Source organism: Lepisma saccharinum, chromosome 25 (genome assembly GCF_977018435.1).
Source record: "Lepisma saccharinum chromosome 25, izLepSacc3.1, whole genome shotgun sequence".
NCBI classification, from domain to species: domain Eukaryota; kingdom Metazoa; phylum Arthropoda; class Insecta; order Zygentoma; family Lepismatidae; genus Lepisma; species Lepisma saccharinum.
The window spans coordinates 1,812,218-1,828,305 of NC_139253.1; the positions used below are offsets into that span (position 1 = coordinate 1,812,218).

The window sequence follows — 16,088 nt, forward strand, 5'->3', positions numbered from 1 at the left end:
TAATGCAACTATATATATTTATAAGTATGAAAATGTGTGACTTTCACAATTGTTATATAAAAATATATATGAAAGTAAGCGTTAAACGTTTATATGAAGTATAAGGAGAGGAATAAATTTTACCCCTTGCGACGCAGTTATAATGAATAACAATTTGATTAGTTAATTTGTACTACTTCCACAGACAAGATATGATTATGATTGTGATAAATGTTATTAGGAAGAGGATAGTATGAATGAGTATTAATTTTTCTCTCATAGATATCTACCATTCAGAGCAGACGTTTAAGAAATAATGTGAAATTTTACTCTACACATAACTAAATAGTCTATGTATGATATAGTAGTATGTGGATTTTAAACTCTTAATTCATTAGGTGCATTTCATAAGTATTAAGTTCATACTAGAAACTAATGATTCACATCTGTCTGGGGAATTGTTTCAATAAATAACTCTAGATGTGAAATCAATGTATGCTCACATGCCTACAAGTTCACGTTACTTTTCAACAACCTCGTCATAATGTCAGCAATTATACGAAATAATTGGCTATTTTAAAATCTACTGGTCTCAGGTTGTATACACGGTGGAGGCACATTGCACAGTGGTTAGGATACTATTTTAAACTAGGTCCAGTTGCGATTAGACTTTATCAATGAAGTTGGCTTCAAACAACAATTTAATCAATTAAAGCTACTGAATGTTGTGATTCCCATACGTAATACAATGATAAGATTACTTGGGAGCATCATCACTTAATAATATTGCAATAGCTTCACCTTTCATTCAATTTATATGAAATTGATTATTAAGTTTGGGCAATTCCATTTTGACGTGTGTGACATTCAGACAAATTTACATTCATTTTTCAAATTATTTTCTTAGCACCTTCATATACGCAGCTCTGTCAATTCATGTTATTTTATATTCCTTGATGAAAGTTATTTAATTTCAGAATATTCCCTCCGCATCTCATTTCTCAGCTACAGAAAATAACTTTTCACAAAACCAATTTTCTTGACGTGTAGATGATTTTACTTTTTTTTAAAATATTAGAGAATACCTTTTTCATACTAAACGTTCTTGAGTGCGAAGGGTGTTGCAAATTTTGTGACGGGTGAAAGTTATCATAATAGATTCTTCAAACTAATGTTTGTTTCATAAATGAAGTAGGTTACTACAGAGCTTAAGATATAGAAACAATAAATGAGACAATTAGATCCAAATTAGAATTAATTAGTTTACTTTTAGTATATTACTATACTATAACTAAACTAACTTAAGTGGAGATACTACACATAAAACCCCAGTTTGCGACTGCTGGTATACCTCCAGCAAAGTCCTGAAACATTCGATAATGACATCCTAGTTGCATAATTATTTTGTAATTAATGACTGTTATAACATTATTGCTTTAGTATATTTTTCTGAATAACACAAAACAATTCAGAAAGGCGTTTTGGAAATTTAAATAATATTTTCTTTATTCACAAAAAGGTTATTATAAGCTTTTAATTCGCCGACCTCAGTAGCGGAGTGTCTATCACAACACACTGCGACAACAGAAATCCCGAGTCGAATGCCATGGGTGTTCTTTGTGAGTGTCTATCAGTATCATCATATTTCATCCTCGTCTCCGCTTGTCTCAGAAAATCCAAGTAATACAAATTAATTCAATCAATCAAAAGCTTAAAAATCATTTGAGGACTTTTAAATTTTATATCAGTGTATTTTTATGTTCGTTTCACTATAAAGTTTTAAATTTGATAGTTAATTTCTTACGCATATAGCATCTAAATTTGACAGTATTTTAGAACGATTAGTGGTTAATAATATACAACTGTGTAGTTTTGGTTTGATTGTTTTTTACTTTCTAGGACACAACATATTCAAAGTTAAATGATATTAACTCTCGGGTTCAGGATTCAAATGACAAATATTTTTATATATATGTTGTAGATATATGGTGATTCAAAGTACGAGAAAACCTCGCCAAGATATTTTTTTAATGCTTGTTCATTCACTGGAATTGTCCGACCGCCGAGCAATCTCAAGAATGTTCACGCATCGTTATTTTCCTCAGAGCTTTGACTGAGAGGTAAAGACGTGGATCTAACATGATCCAGCGTGTTCAAAAGGTGTAATAACCTTTCGAGGCAAAATATTATAAAAGCAAGCTCGCCCCAGACCTCGCTCTCATTTCTCTCATTTTACTCATACACTTCACAACTAACAAAGTACAACGAGTGTGTACGAAGTTTACGGCTGCATAAGCCTGCAGCCATTCGTGCGGGATTGCTTGGAAAAGTGAGCCAAGGGTCGTAGTATCGAACCTTAGCATCAGTCACAATTCGGTCAGCGAGAAACATTTGGACAAGAAACATCATTCGTCTACCAGGTATGAACAAGCGTGAATAACCTAAAATCAATCATCCATATCTCCTTTCTCTTAGTCGGAGCAGGTTCAACTCACAAGTATATTTAAGCTTTAACTAAATGTGTTTTTGAAGGATCCCTGTGACCTCAGATCCCTGGTAAAAAGAGGAAATACAACATGGTGGAGGTGCTTCAGGCTCTTCTTGCAATTGAGTACCCTTCTGTACAAATTGCTTTAAAAATTAATTAGTCCCACTCCTAATTTGGGAGCATTTCACAAATTCACTTTTTCAGTAGTCATAATTTAATACTCCCACAGTACACTTAAGATGCGTCAGGCCCAGTGACAATTTTGTATATTGCCATATGGAATACAACCCACCTTTTCATTTTGTGCCGTCCGCTCCACACAAAATCTAGTTATTTTGTATAATATTCTTTCTGTACGTATTTAAGCCTCATTCACACGGGAATGAGAACAATTGCTTGTATTTATTTTAAAAACGTCAATCAACTAACTGCATACCCTTACTTTAATTTGCTCTTTGGTCAGCACGACGAACTTTAGTCTATGAATACGTCACAGATAGCATTGCACAAAAACCTAGATGCCTCCCTCAACCAAATCCTAGAGTTAGCTAATACAATTACGGCGGATCCAGTTTAATCACAACCCCTATCACAGCCCCCCCCCAATAACACGGTTAAGATCTGTTAACAGAAACTACCCCCAATTCTTACTAGGATTAGAAACACCCAGCAGAACCCCACACCAACCCTTAGCAAGCACCCCAACTAACATATTAACTAACTCTAACACTACTAATAGCCCCATAACGTTACTGCAGAAATTTCCACCACTGACATGGCCACTCTAATCCCAACTTCGCTATATCAGCGGAAACAACCCCAAAGAAGTCGAGCCCTTTTTCATGAGGATGGAGAATGTCGTTCACGCTGCTGGGTGGTCGGACGCGAAACGGAAGGAAATGTTGTCTGTGTTCTTAACTGACACAGCTCTGACATACTTTCACGATATACAGAAAATACCTAACTTCACGGACTTGACATATACCCAAATCAAAAACGAGCTAAGTGCCCTTTTCAAAGTCGCATTCCTCCCAGCACAGCCTGTCCAGATTGTCTTGGAGCGCAAACAGCTGATTACTGAGCCAATTTACGCATATGTTATTGCTAAGAAGGCATTGGTTCAACAGTATTTACCGAACGTCACTGAAGAACAGACTTTATCGTATATCATACTATATCATCACGGGACTGCGAGCTAAATACATTGGTTGCTTAACTTACAAACACTTTGCTAAAACTGTGGAATTAATAGCTCACCTACACAATTTTGAACGCCAAAAATTATTGATTGATTCCAACATGATGGAGGAGAAGTATGAAATTGTGTAAAGCTATGTTATAGCGCAAGAAAGCTTGCATCAGACATTGACCCAGACGCCGCCAGTTTACAGCTGCTCTCATGCGCAAGTATGTTCTCTCCTTCCAAGTAATACGCCAGCTCAGGCTCAGCAATTTGTAGCATACAACCAGAATTCCCCTCTCCGCCCTTCACAACCATCTTATCAAATTCCAAATATGCAAACAGCTACGCCAATGGTTGCTATGTGAAATTCTCAAGGCCAAAATATTTCTCCGATTATATATCAACAACAGTCCCCATCAGAATCCAACCTCGGCCTCCCAACCAAGTTCCCAAATTCCACACTACGCAGCGCCACCAGCTGTGGCCAGCGCTCAACCTACTGATAACACCGCCTCTAGTGACGATGTAAATAAGCTTTCCACGCAGCTTGGAAATATGTGTTTAACTTCGCGCGAACAGCAACTGGATCCAAATTTAATGCTTAACTTTTGCTCTAATGTCTTTGAATTTGCAAGGAATGTAAATAAAAAAAACCATAATAGGGACAATAGAGCTCAAAACAAGGGGAATAATAACTCCCCTTCCTACAGAGGGCTAATCAAAGAGGAAACTATAGGTCAAACTCTAGAGGACAATTTAGAGGAAATAATAGGTTTCAAGGTAGAGGTCAGAATCGAAATATGGGTAATCGCGACGATACAAATACAAAATTGGAAAATACAAATATTCGCACCCTTTCAGAATGATATTTCCTAAAAGTGGGCGGAGGGTTGTAGAATCTGACTTTTTGCGAACACAGAGGTGCGAGATGTCGTTAAAAGTCAATACAATAACTATTCATCATTTAGGACATATTCCGAATTACAGTATTTTGAGGTCGAAGTACAAAACTCACCAGGTGTCGTATGACATATTCAACCAAATTTAAAATGCAAATGTGTATACGGGGAAATCTACCCTTTCAAACACAATTCAGTTAAAACCACGATCCATAAATTTGAAACTTACCACTAGAACACCTTCCATCCCTAAGACTGTACTTTTTACACCATCTGCTTCCCTTATGACTCAGCATGCAATACTCCTCCCCATTGCTACAGTAAACCCTCAATCAGCTGTCATTCACATACACAACCCTACTGAAAACACAATCACTTTGGAAACAGATACGATATTAGGCGAAATATCGACATGTGAAATTTTAAATGACGTCACTTCCATTTGGGAAAATAAAAGCGAAGATGTCACATTTTCTTTTGCTTGTAGTGAAAATAGCACAGTAGAACAACACATCAGTGCAAGTCAACAGAAATTTAATTCCTACCTGCTCAAAGTTAATCCTGAAATTCCCCCAGAAGAAAGAGAAAAAATCCTAAAGCTCTCATACACGTATTCAGTTATTTTTCTCTGGCCAGGGGATAAATTAACTAAAACTGACGTTTTGGAATACGACATCAAGCTTACAGATAACACCCCAGTGTATGCTAAAACCTACCCTATACCCTTTCATTACAGAGAACCCATGAAACAGGAAATACAGAAGTTATTCGACCAAGGTGTTATAGAACGCTGTGAAGGGAGTCCCTATCGACACCCAGACCTATCAATCAAGAAACCCAATGGGACTTATCGTTTTATTTCTGAGTTAAGGGCTCTAAACTTTGTAATAGCTCCGATTTATTTACAAATACCACATATCTCAACGATTATGGCAGAGATGGCTGGTAAGCAATTCTATTCCCTTTTGGATTTTTCAAACGCCTTTTTTCAAGTACTCTTAACAGAGCGTTCTAAAGACATTACCGCCTTCTCTATTAACAATCTTGGTAGCTTTAGATATGCTCGTTTATGCCAGGGATTGAAAACATCCCCCGGTGTAATGAACCGCGTGTCGCCCTTAGTGGAATAGACAGTCCAGAACATTCTATCTACATGGATGATGTGATAATATATAGTTCAAATCTCCCAGACATGATTAATCTACTGGACAGAGTCTTCCAAAAGCTAAGAAAAGCATCTATAAAATTATCGCCCTCTAAGTGTAGGCTAGCCTTTACTGAGGTAAAAGTCCTTAGTAATCTGGTATCTCAGAAGGGAATTAGAATTTCTGAACATATTCTTAAAGCCATTTTGGAATATCCCACCCCTAACACCAAACGCAAGCTTCGTAGTTTTTTTGGGACTTGTAAACTTTATTAGGCGATTTGTGCAAGGGTTTGCATGACCGACAGAATGTTTATTCACGCTTCTCAAAAAGAATGTCAACTTTGAATGGACTGACGAACACCAGAAAAGTTTCGAAACACTAAAACAAATTAACTTCAGCCCCTATCCTCCGCCCTTATAACCCTAAGCACCCCTCATTTGTTTTCATTGATGCATGCGCAAAAGTCATTGGTGGAGCGCTGTTACAGTCTGACGAAGAAGGAAATGTACAGTTGGGAGCTGAGAAGACTGCCAGTGCGGGGTGAGGTTCGGGGGTGAACGGGGAGGAAGTGTGGGGAGTGAAGCTTCGACTTGGTGTTCAATTTTTCAGTGTTGCCAGACATGTAGAAGTCCCTGTAGGAAAGGGTGAGAATCGGATAATGGAATCGGGACTTACAGTGTGAGGTGCAGTCTGGCGTTCGGAAAAGTTCGGAACCATTCGTGAACTTCCACGGATGATGTCAGCCACGGGACATCTCAAATACCAGCAACGGCATAGGAATTCACACTTCTTCCGTGTTTTCGAAAATAAATTTGCTTTAAAAATCGAATGAATGTTCTGGCGTGTGTGTATAAGTAAATGTATATGTATAGAGCAGACTATATCTAGTAAACTGGGTCGCTGAAGGTTAACAATCAATAGAATTAACATGCAACGAAAAGCGGGAAAGCATGCTCGGGGGTTGAGCAAAGGTTTATTCAGATATTTTTTTTTATTTGAGGGGTGTAAGTTTGTGTTTATGTGTGTGAAAAGGTATACTTAGAGCCAAAATGACTATAAATTTGTCCTTTTATAAAAATTGTGTGGGGTGTTAGGGCGTAGTTGGTGGATAAATCAATGGGGCCGAGACATTACAACTTCATGTTCCATAATCCGAAAGTTGCAGAAAAGCGATGCTACATACCAAAATGTAAATACAAACGAGGGAGAAAATGTACTACCCTGCATACATGTAAGTTAAAATTAATTGATCCATGTCCAGGAAAGAAGCATTAACAAGACGCTAGGAAATACACAAAAAGCACGCACACACCCTAACTTTCTTAGTCACGTTGGAAGCAGATTGCTTTGATTTGTGAAGTTTTATTCCATTATTAGTATTGCTTTCACTTGTTACTATGAAATATGTTCCATTCATTTGCAATGTGTTTTCGTACCATGCCTTTTTTTTATTTATGCCGCAGCCACCCTGAAAGGAAGACGAGCTGGCTGCACACGGCGACAACAGGCAGGTCAGTTTCGCATTCCTCAGCCTCGCAGTCTTCTCAGGTCCCAACTGTACATCCCTGCGCTTACTGCTCGAGATCCTTAACACCAACAGAGAAAAAACTGACACATTTCCCCTTAAAATTGCAGGTGCTTATTATGTTCTGAAACTTTCAAGTTTTTTTCTTATGAATCAAAGATTTATGGTTCCCACCGACAACAAAGGATTATCCTATCTTCGTTCAACCAAACACCCTAGTTCCATTTTCGGAAGAAGAGCACTTTATTTTCAAAATTTTGACTTCGAAATCAGGCATATCAGCGCCAGTAAAAATGAACTTGCGGATGTACTTTCTCGTGCAAGCTTACCGCTTGAAAAGACTAATCATGACAATAAGGACGAAGATGATGATGACGATTTGTTCTTTCATCAAGTATTTCATACACAATCAGAAGATTTTGATATTAGCACAGAACAACGTAAAGACCCTTATTTAAGAGACATTATTGATATTTTAGAAAACAAAGATCAAGCTAGCAATCCTAGGCTAGAAAACTCTCCTATTCTTATGTACTCAAAAATGACATTTTGTACAGAACAACGAAAAATAAGACAGGATGTTAAGATAGGCTTTGCGTTCCCCACTCATTAAGAAATCAAGTGTTCGACCTTATTCATGCACATAAAATGAATGGAAGTGATCAAGGCGCGCAAAAATCATATAATGTAATGCTCATGCGCTACTTTTTCCCTGACATGAAGAAATTTGTTTATGATAAGGTTCGACATTGCATCCCTTGCCAGATCACAAAGAAAACACAAGGTTCTACCCCCCATACCCTCCAGACATTCTCCCCTGCCCCTTTCCTTTCCAACAAATTCATCTTGACGTCTGTGGACCCTTAGTTTCTTCTAAGACACACAAATACAAATATTTTCTATCAATAGTCGATAGTTGTACTAGATACGTCATCACAGCTCTTTTGGCTAATCATGATGCACGAAACATAGCAACAGCTCTAGTTGAGAAATTTTTTCTAGTCCATGGTCTCCCGGAAACTATTTATTTAGATCGCTCAACACCCAATTTAAGCTTACTTTTACGGGAGTTAGCCAATATTACCGGCGTACAGCTAAAATTTATAGACACGTGTGCACATTTCACGAACGGACTAGTTGAGAGCTCATTCAGCTATTTCAAGAAAGCCATGAGAGTTCTTGTATTGCAGAAAAAGGTCACATGGTGTGACTACTTAGCTACCGCCACGTATAGCCACAATATTACACTCCATTTTGGATTACGTCAGAGTCCATATTTTACGTTGTTTGGCTATAACACAAGGATCCGAGCAGACGCAATCCTACCGACCCCTGATAACATCTCCCAGACAAATGCACAAAGACTTGAACTCGTAACATTCATACGTAAGACCGCTCATGACAATCTACACAAGCGTTTCGAACAACAGAAACATCACACAGATCGCACTTCTAGACAAATTCAGTACTCACCAGGCCAACATGTGTGGATCCTAGATTCCACTCCAACTCCCGGAGTTTCTAAAGCCTTTGCGTCCTCCTATAAGTACAAAGGAACTATTCTTCGAAAAGTTAACGAAAATGCCTATGAAGTTACTTTCATTGATGGCAGGAACAAGGAGAAAACTGATATAATCACAGTTTCAAGGTTGAAAGCCCGCTACGACTAGTGCCATGAAAACCCGCTCACAAATGCACTAATATTTATTGATACATTCCACTCCCGTTCTCTCCCTTTAGCCTTCTCGCTAAGTACATTGCACATGCTAACATCCCAGACTCCAGCATTTTTTCTCATGCTTCACTTCCCGTGAACGCAATGCACTTCTGCATCAGAACGAACACAATTTTTATTTTAAAAAGCCCGGGATTACAAAACGCCCTCCTAATAACCGGAACAATAATAGTAAATCACTTGCCTAATAATTAATTCCCCCTGGTATATAATTTGCGATTATATGCATAGTAATAGTCTGAACGTATCACTTAGCTGATTTGACTCATAAGTACTTAGCGCGTTTATGTTCCTGACTAGCAAACATTTTTTCCCCATTTGCTGGTATATATACGCTCATATGAAGAAAAAAAAGAAAGAACGAAAGAAAGATCAAGATGAACGACTTAAAGAACAAATGAACTGCGTAGAACTTGCTGAACTTTTTGGCTTTTGACCATAGTAATTTTTTTTTACTTACGCTCAAGTGTAACGCGAACTGCTTCTTTTGTAAGCTGCAATGCACTAAATATGTTATCAAACATAAATTAAATACAGGCAAATGTTCCCACTCTCTCCTTTGATTTTATAGTTCAACTAATCATGGCACATATCCCATGAAATTAAATATCTTTCCATGAACTTTTCATAAATCTATTAGTTATAATTTTTCGATTTTTTTTTGTTAGGAGCGAATCAAAGTCGCTTAATCCTTTGCACACATTACATGTACAAATCTTGCATTGTCCTATACGACACTTACACATATTACAGACGGAAATGTCTCGTAATCACATAGTTCGTTCTATTATCACTGCACCTCCCCTTTCTTTTTCATTTCAGACTCCCACCACAAGATGTCTCCCACTCATTATGCCGTTATCGCGACCATCGTGATAGCTCTTATCGGCATTTTTATTCCATTGATTCTATTAATTACATCTTCCTGTTGTTCCCCCAAATCACGTGTTACAACATCACCAAAACGACTAAATAAACCTTCTATAAGTTCCCCAATTGCTTTACAATCGATTTCACATGCCCGGAGACAACAGCTATTCCACCACCTTGTTACGACCTTACTTATTTTGTAACTTTGCAATTACGTGTTAAAAGAAAAATTGATATAGTGTTACCTCAAGTCATTGTTAATGTCCGTGATACTACATGTTGTGACGCAAATATGAACGCGCCAATCAAGGCGTTGTTGAACTAATGTATTCACTTTTCTGTAACTATCTAATGAAGACAGCTCGCTTAAGACAACGGGCATTTATTATGATGTAAATATAGATTTGCCAATCAAAGATTATCAATGTTTGATGAACTAACCTAATTGTAATTAAATAATGGCGGAAAAATTTAAATTTGTATATTTCCAAAATGTAAGATTTTATCAACGTTCAAGAAATAATTGTTAACTCAAATGAATATGTAAACTTTCTTTGTAAATTATTAATTGCCAAACTATGTATTTTTCAAATATCTTTCTGTTGTAACTTAGAGTATTGTAATAAGAAATTACCTAAAGACAGGTGTTCGAGGCTGGAACTTTGGGTATAAATACGAAGGAGTTTGGTCCGTAAGGAGGTCTGTTCTGGTGTCAGTCTAGGAAGAAGTGAATAGGAGCAAGCCGCTCTTCTGTAAAACCTAGACTGGCCAAATAGGAACGGTCTAATCAAGGAAGAAGTGAATAGGTGTATGCGGCTCTTCTGTAAAACCTAGGTTAGCCGAATGGGATATAAGTTCCAATTTAGGAAGAAGTGAATAGGTGCAAGCCGCTCTTCTGTAAAACCTAAATTGGCAATCTCGGGTGATAACTCCAAGTCTAGGAAGAAGTGAATGGGTGTATGCCGCTCTTCTGTAAAACCTAGGTTTGGGCCACCCTAGTTTGACCTTTCCAGTAAGTTTGAAATTATCTATTAACAATTGATCTCCAAGTTCCAGTTATGAATTACCTAACCACTGGCTGTAAGTATTCAAGCAGTAAATAAACATTTCATTAAAACTTCACGACGTTGGTTGGATTTGTTCTGCACCTACCCTGAAGATAGGTTTCAGTGTAGACCCTTAGAGCCTCAATGCTCCCGGCTATAGGAGTAAAGGGTGAGGAAAGTTACTAGGAACGTAACAACCTCCCCCTCTTCCTCTTCCCCCTTTCTCATCTGGTACAAAACAACAACCAATTCTTCGTACCCGATGTACCACAACTTTTCCGAGAGGACATAGACTTAAGGTACCGCCCCTCCCCCTCCCCCAGCTCCCCCGGTTGCGCCCGCCCCTCCACGTTGCCCCCTGCGAAGTTCCCCCCCCGTAAACATGTTATTCATAAACAGGTCCTTTTAAAAACTCCGCCCCTTCGCCGTCACTTCAATCAGGTACTGCCCCCCCCCCTCGAAGTTCTTCTCCAGTTTCTTTGAAAGTAATTTTTCTGTTGAGTTTATTACTCGCCACCATTTATTATTGTTCTGCTCCGCTCCCCTTTTCACTTTCTCCTATTTTTCCTTTTTCACTTGTTTCATCATCATCGTCGTGATCGCCGATGGATCAATTTACCACTTCGATCTGCTGGTAGTGTTTGCGAGAAATTTTGGATCTTTTGAAGTGAATGGATGACAATTTTCGTGGAAATCCATCGCTAAAGCACCCTCTTCCGTCTAAATCGATCTGCTGACTTTCTCATCTCCCTGGACACGACGGACCGTCGCAACGTTTTACAACGAAGAACTCAGGCCGCACCCCAGGCAAGGTGGCATCTTCCACTTCAGCGCACAACGACATCGCACGTTCCTATGACGTCACGCAGAACTTCCTTTGCAGGGCCCCTCCCACCCAGTGTGTTTGTTGACATCGGCTGCGTTACGTGTTGCGCTCAGTTACTTTCTTTGGCCGCAAGTGTGCTCAGTTCTTTTGCCTTGCTACATGACGTCGCGCTCACGTGTTTCGTTTATGAAACTTTCGTGTGTATCACCAGGTTTGTGCCCACGGGTGCTGTCATATTTTAGTGCATTTACATTTTCACGACCCGTGTCAGGTACGCTGGTACGATTCTTTGTTATGATATAGCATTACTTCGTCTGCTATAGTGTGAGCCCTGCCTATGGCGACAAACAGTCTGTCACGTTGCTATAGTGACCGTCGTTCGATGCTTGGCTTTCAGTGTGTGCTTTGGCATGTGTAAACAATCAACAAACCCACGTGTGTTGTGCAAAGTTCTTTTTGAAATGTTATGGCCTGCGTTTTCCGGCAGTTCTTGTGACTTCGTGTTTTATTCAAAACTAATTGATACTTCAATGCTACACGATTAATTCATATGCCTCAGGACTTTGCTCGTTAGTGCTCAACATATCTGAGTACACGAGAGGTTTTACCCTACAGTTTATTTTTTTGCTACGTGTTTTGTTCCACGGTGCTTGGTGAAATGAATATCTTTGGTGTATTTTGGTGTTTTGGTGTGCTACATTTTTGGAATTTTAATAAATGATAATTTTAAATCTAACCTTATCTGACATGGTTGATCGACCATTGACAGAATGGATCGATTGACTTAACAAGGGGAATGTAGAGATATGGTGATCCAAAGTACGAGAAAACCTCGTGAAGAGATTATTTTATGCTTGTTCATTCACTGCAATTGTCCGACCGCCGAGTAATCTCAAGAATGTGCACGCATCGTTGTTTTCCTCAGAGCTTTGACTGAGAGGTAAATACGTTGATCTAACATGATCCAGCGTGTTCGAAATATGTAATAACCTTTCGAGGCAAAATATTATTAAAGCAATCTCGCCCCAGAGCTCGCTCTCATTTCTCTCATTTTACTCATACACTTTACAACGAACAAACTACAACGAGTGTGTACGAAGTTTACGGCTGCATAAGCCTGCAGCCATTCGTGCGGGATTGCTCGGAAGAGTGAGCCAAGGGTCGCAGTATCGAACCTTAGCATCAGTCACAATTCGGTCAGCGAGAAGCATTTGGACAAGAAACATTATTCGTCTACCAGGTATGAACAAGCGTGAATAACCTAAATTCAATCATCCATATCTCATTTCTCTTAGTAGTAGCAGGTTCAACTCACAAATATATTTAAGCTCTACCTAAATGTGTTATTGAAACATCCCTGTGACCTCAGATCCCTGGTAAAAAGAGGAAATACGTACAACAATATATATATTATTATCTAGTGTATACTGTCAGCGAGAATTTTAAGTTCAGGATAGGAAATAAATATTGCCGTCTTAATTAAATTATTAATATTTGTGTCTTTCAGTTTAAACCCCATTTTGTATTGTGATTTGTTTTAGTTTACATGTGTGTCAAAATACCCAGAAAATCTAATAAATTCAATTTGTTTCTAAAAACTACAGATTTCGAAACTTACATGCAAAACTATTTGGTTATTTGTTATTTATATCTATATTTTCGGAAACTAAGATATACAAGAATTATATTTATATAGGGAAACTTCAATGTTAGAAATAATCTAATATTTTAAATAAAAATAAAATATAATAAAGAGCAGTCAATAAAAATGTGACGCATACCTCGATGATGGTGATGATGTCCTACAAAGTATTAAATATACAAAAATAATTAATCGTGACACAATATAATACAACTATGTATATTTATAAATATGCACATACGTGACTTTCACAATTGTTATTGAAAATCTATATCAATGTAAGTGTTAAACATTTATATCAGGTATATATATATATATATATATCGTAACGAACTGTTGCTCGTTGGGATCTTACCAAGAATCCTAACCATTATGCTTGGGTGATGTAGCTTCGTCATTCATTCATCCTCACTGGTGAGCACTCGCCCTTGGCAGATAACGTGATGGTAATGGGCGAGAGGTTACTTTTCACACTTGGAATGGCACAACACTAAGAATTTGGGTTTATATCTCCTAGTTTAGATCAACATAGTTAGAGAAGGATATTACCTGTCTATTCGATGATGAAGAGTTCCTCGGAGAAGACTCTTAGAGTTGCGCTATGCAGGCTCGCTCAAACTCCCCGATCTTTCTCGTTCCTCGTTCCAAAGCAAGAGACCCCACGTCGCCCGTTACACTCTAACTTATCCTTTCTTCCACCACCTGGTTATTGCTCCCCAATACTAGTTGATCAGCAACTTACTTTCAATCAACCAGGAAGATAGATTTGATACTGACTTAGCATTCTTTGAATGCTTGAGAGAGTAACGGCCGACGAAGGAGGTTATTGCTTTTGGCTTCCTACTTTTCTCTAATCAGGGGAACCTGTTACGATACCTCCCTTGGGAATAAATTTCCCAAATTGAAATTTATATTCAAAATATCCAAGCCCGACCCTGTGGCCGAGTGGTTAGCACATCGCGCTGCGACGCCAAGGGTCCAGGGTTCGAATCCCGGTCGGGCTTGGTTGTTTGTGAATGTCCCTTCATCAATTTCATCATTTCATCACTCATCCCCATCTTCGCAAATTAGCCAAGAGAGACAAAACGCGAAGTAAAATAAACTAAATCAATCAATCAATCAATCAATCAAAATATCCATGTTGATCTATCCTTAGAAGTTGGAGTTTTTTTATTATTAAAACGTAGAGAAGGAAATAAAACAAAATAAACCATATTTTCCCTGCCAAAACCCAAAAATTAACAGAATTAAAATTGTATGAACACATCAAGTGCAGATGCGGTAACAGGCCATAAGTAATGTGTTAAGTCTTAACTGTTTATGTAACTGGCCGTAAAAACAATGTAAGCAAAACAAACACACATGTTTTCAGGAGAGAGAAAAAAATGTTTTGGTTAGCATAAGCAATGTTTTACACACGTAATCAGTCTGTCGGTGTCATAATCACTGGAGGGTGGAGCCCAACATCTATGCTGTAATGGGCGCCGTAGCTATCACTTGATAACACAAATATGGACATAGTTCGAGGGCGTGGCTAGATGCACAAAGATGGCCACTAGTCACGTGACTGTCCCCAAGAATTTCTATGGCGCATGTGTTTGGGGATGGCGCGCCGGAGGCTAGCGGCCTGTTTACACAATTACGTGTTGTGAAGGAACTGTATTTCATAACATTGAAACAATGTTATGAGTGCAATCCACACTGGAGCTCACACAGTAGTTTTATAAAACACACGTATTCGCAGAAAGTGTTGTGTCCCTATAGTTCGTTGATCACAAAGGTTCCTAGGATCGCTGAGGCACTAACTGGAAGTACGAAGTAAGTAAGACTTAATTGTATCCAGGAAACACACACGTACTCTTGTGAGTGAAAATTGCTGTTGATTCACTGTGGGATTTCCCTTTGCAAATTGATACATTTTACGGCGATGTTTTCTTCAAAAACTGGTAAGAAAACGATCGACAAGGGCATGTAAGCTTTTGCACCACATGACTTTGTGTTATTATGGGTGCATGGAGATATATGCCGTGTTAAATGCACTGTTGATTAACATAGTTCGGTGCACTTAATGATGAATGAAACATGATGCGTTGAAACTCATTAAGTACACTCCTGTGCATGATGGTAAAAGGTTGCACACACTGGAAGGTTCTTCTTTGTGGGTGTAAAACTGCTTTACATGAAGTTGTAGAGCTGAATGTGACTCGTTAAGTGTCACATAAAATACACTTTTGTAAACACTGCTGCATGACTTTGTGGGAGGGGTCATGCACATTTTGTAATGCAAGTGTACAGAGGTGAGAAGTGGACACACTAGGATACGTCCTTGATGAATTTCTGTTTCTTCATTGGGTAAAATCTACAAAGACTGGCAGATTTTGGGGGAAAGTTTACACATAATGACGACTTGCATTATGCAAGCTGCACTTTTGATGGAAGTAGCGTAATATTTGTGGAAATCAATGCACTTCCGGAACCGAAGCCTATTGTGTGTAGTTTGTGGGGACAAAACTACGGTGTGCATTCTTCTCCCTGATATTCTGCTCTCGTCCCTGCTCCCTCTTCATGTCTTCTGTTCTTCTTTTCTGCATCTCTTCTGTTCTTCTTTTGTGGGAGCATTGATGGGAAAAGGGACTGAAGAATTTTGTCCGGTGTGGGAGTTTCTTCTTATGGAAAGGGTGGAAAGTGTTTGTTCCATGTACTAAAATACTGGCTGGCTGGCTGGCTCACATGGCTGTTGCATGCTG

The 16,088-nt window shown here is 38.6% G+C and overlaps 1 protein-coding gene across 1 annotated transcript in view; it reads right to left on the bottom strand.

Moving 5' to 3' along the window:
- The window catches only part of LOC145978987 (uncharacterized), a 370,418-nt gene that overhangs the window by 39,173 nt on the left and 315,157 nt on the right, over positions 1-16,088 (bottom strand). Inside the window, exon 35 of the mRNA XM_083112046.1 lies at positions 13,481-13,501. Within this exon, the coding sequence (XP_082968172.1) occupies positions 13,481-13,501 (21 nt within the window). The remainder of the gene's footprint in view (positions 1-13,480; positions 13,502-16,088) is intronic.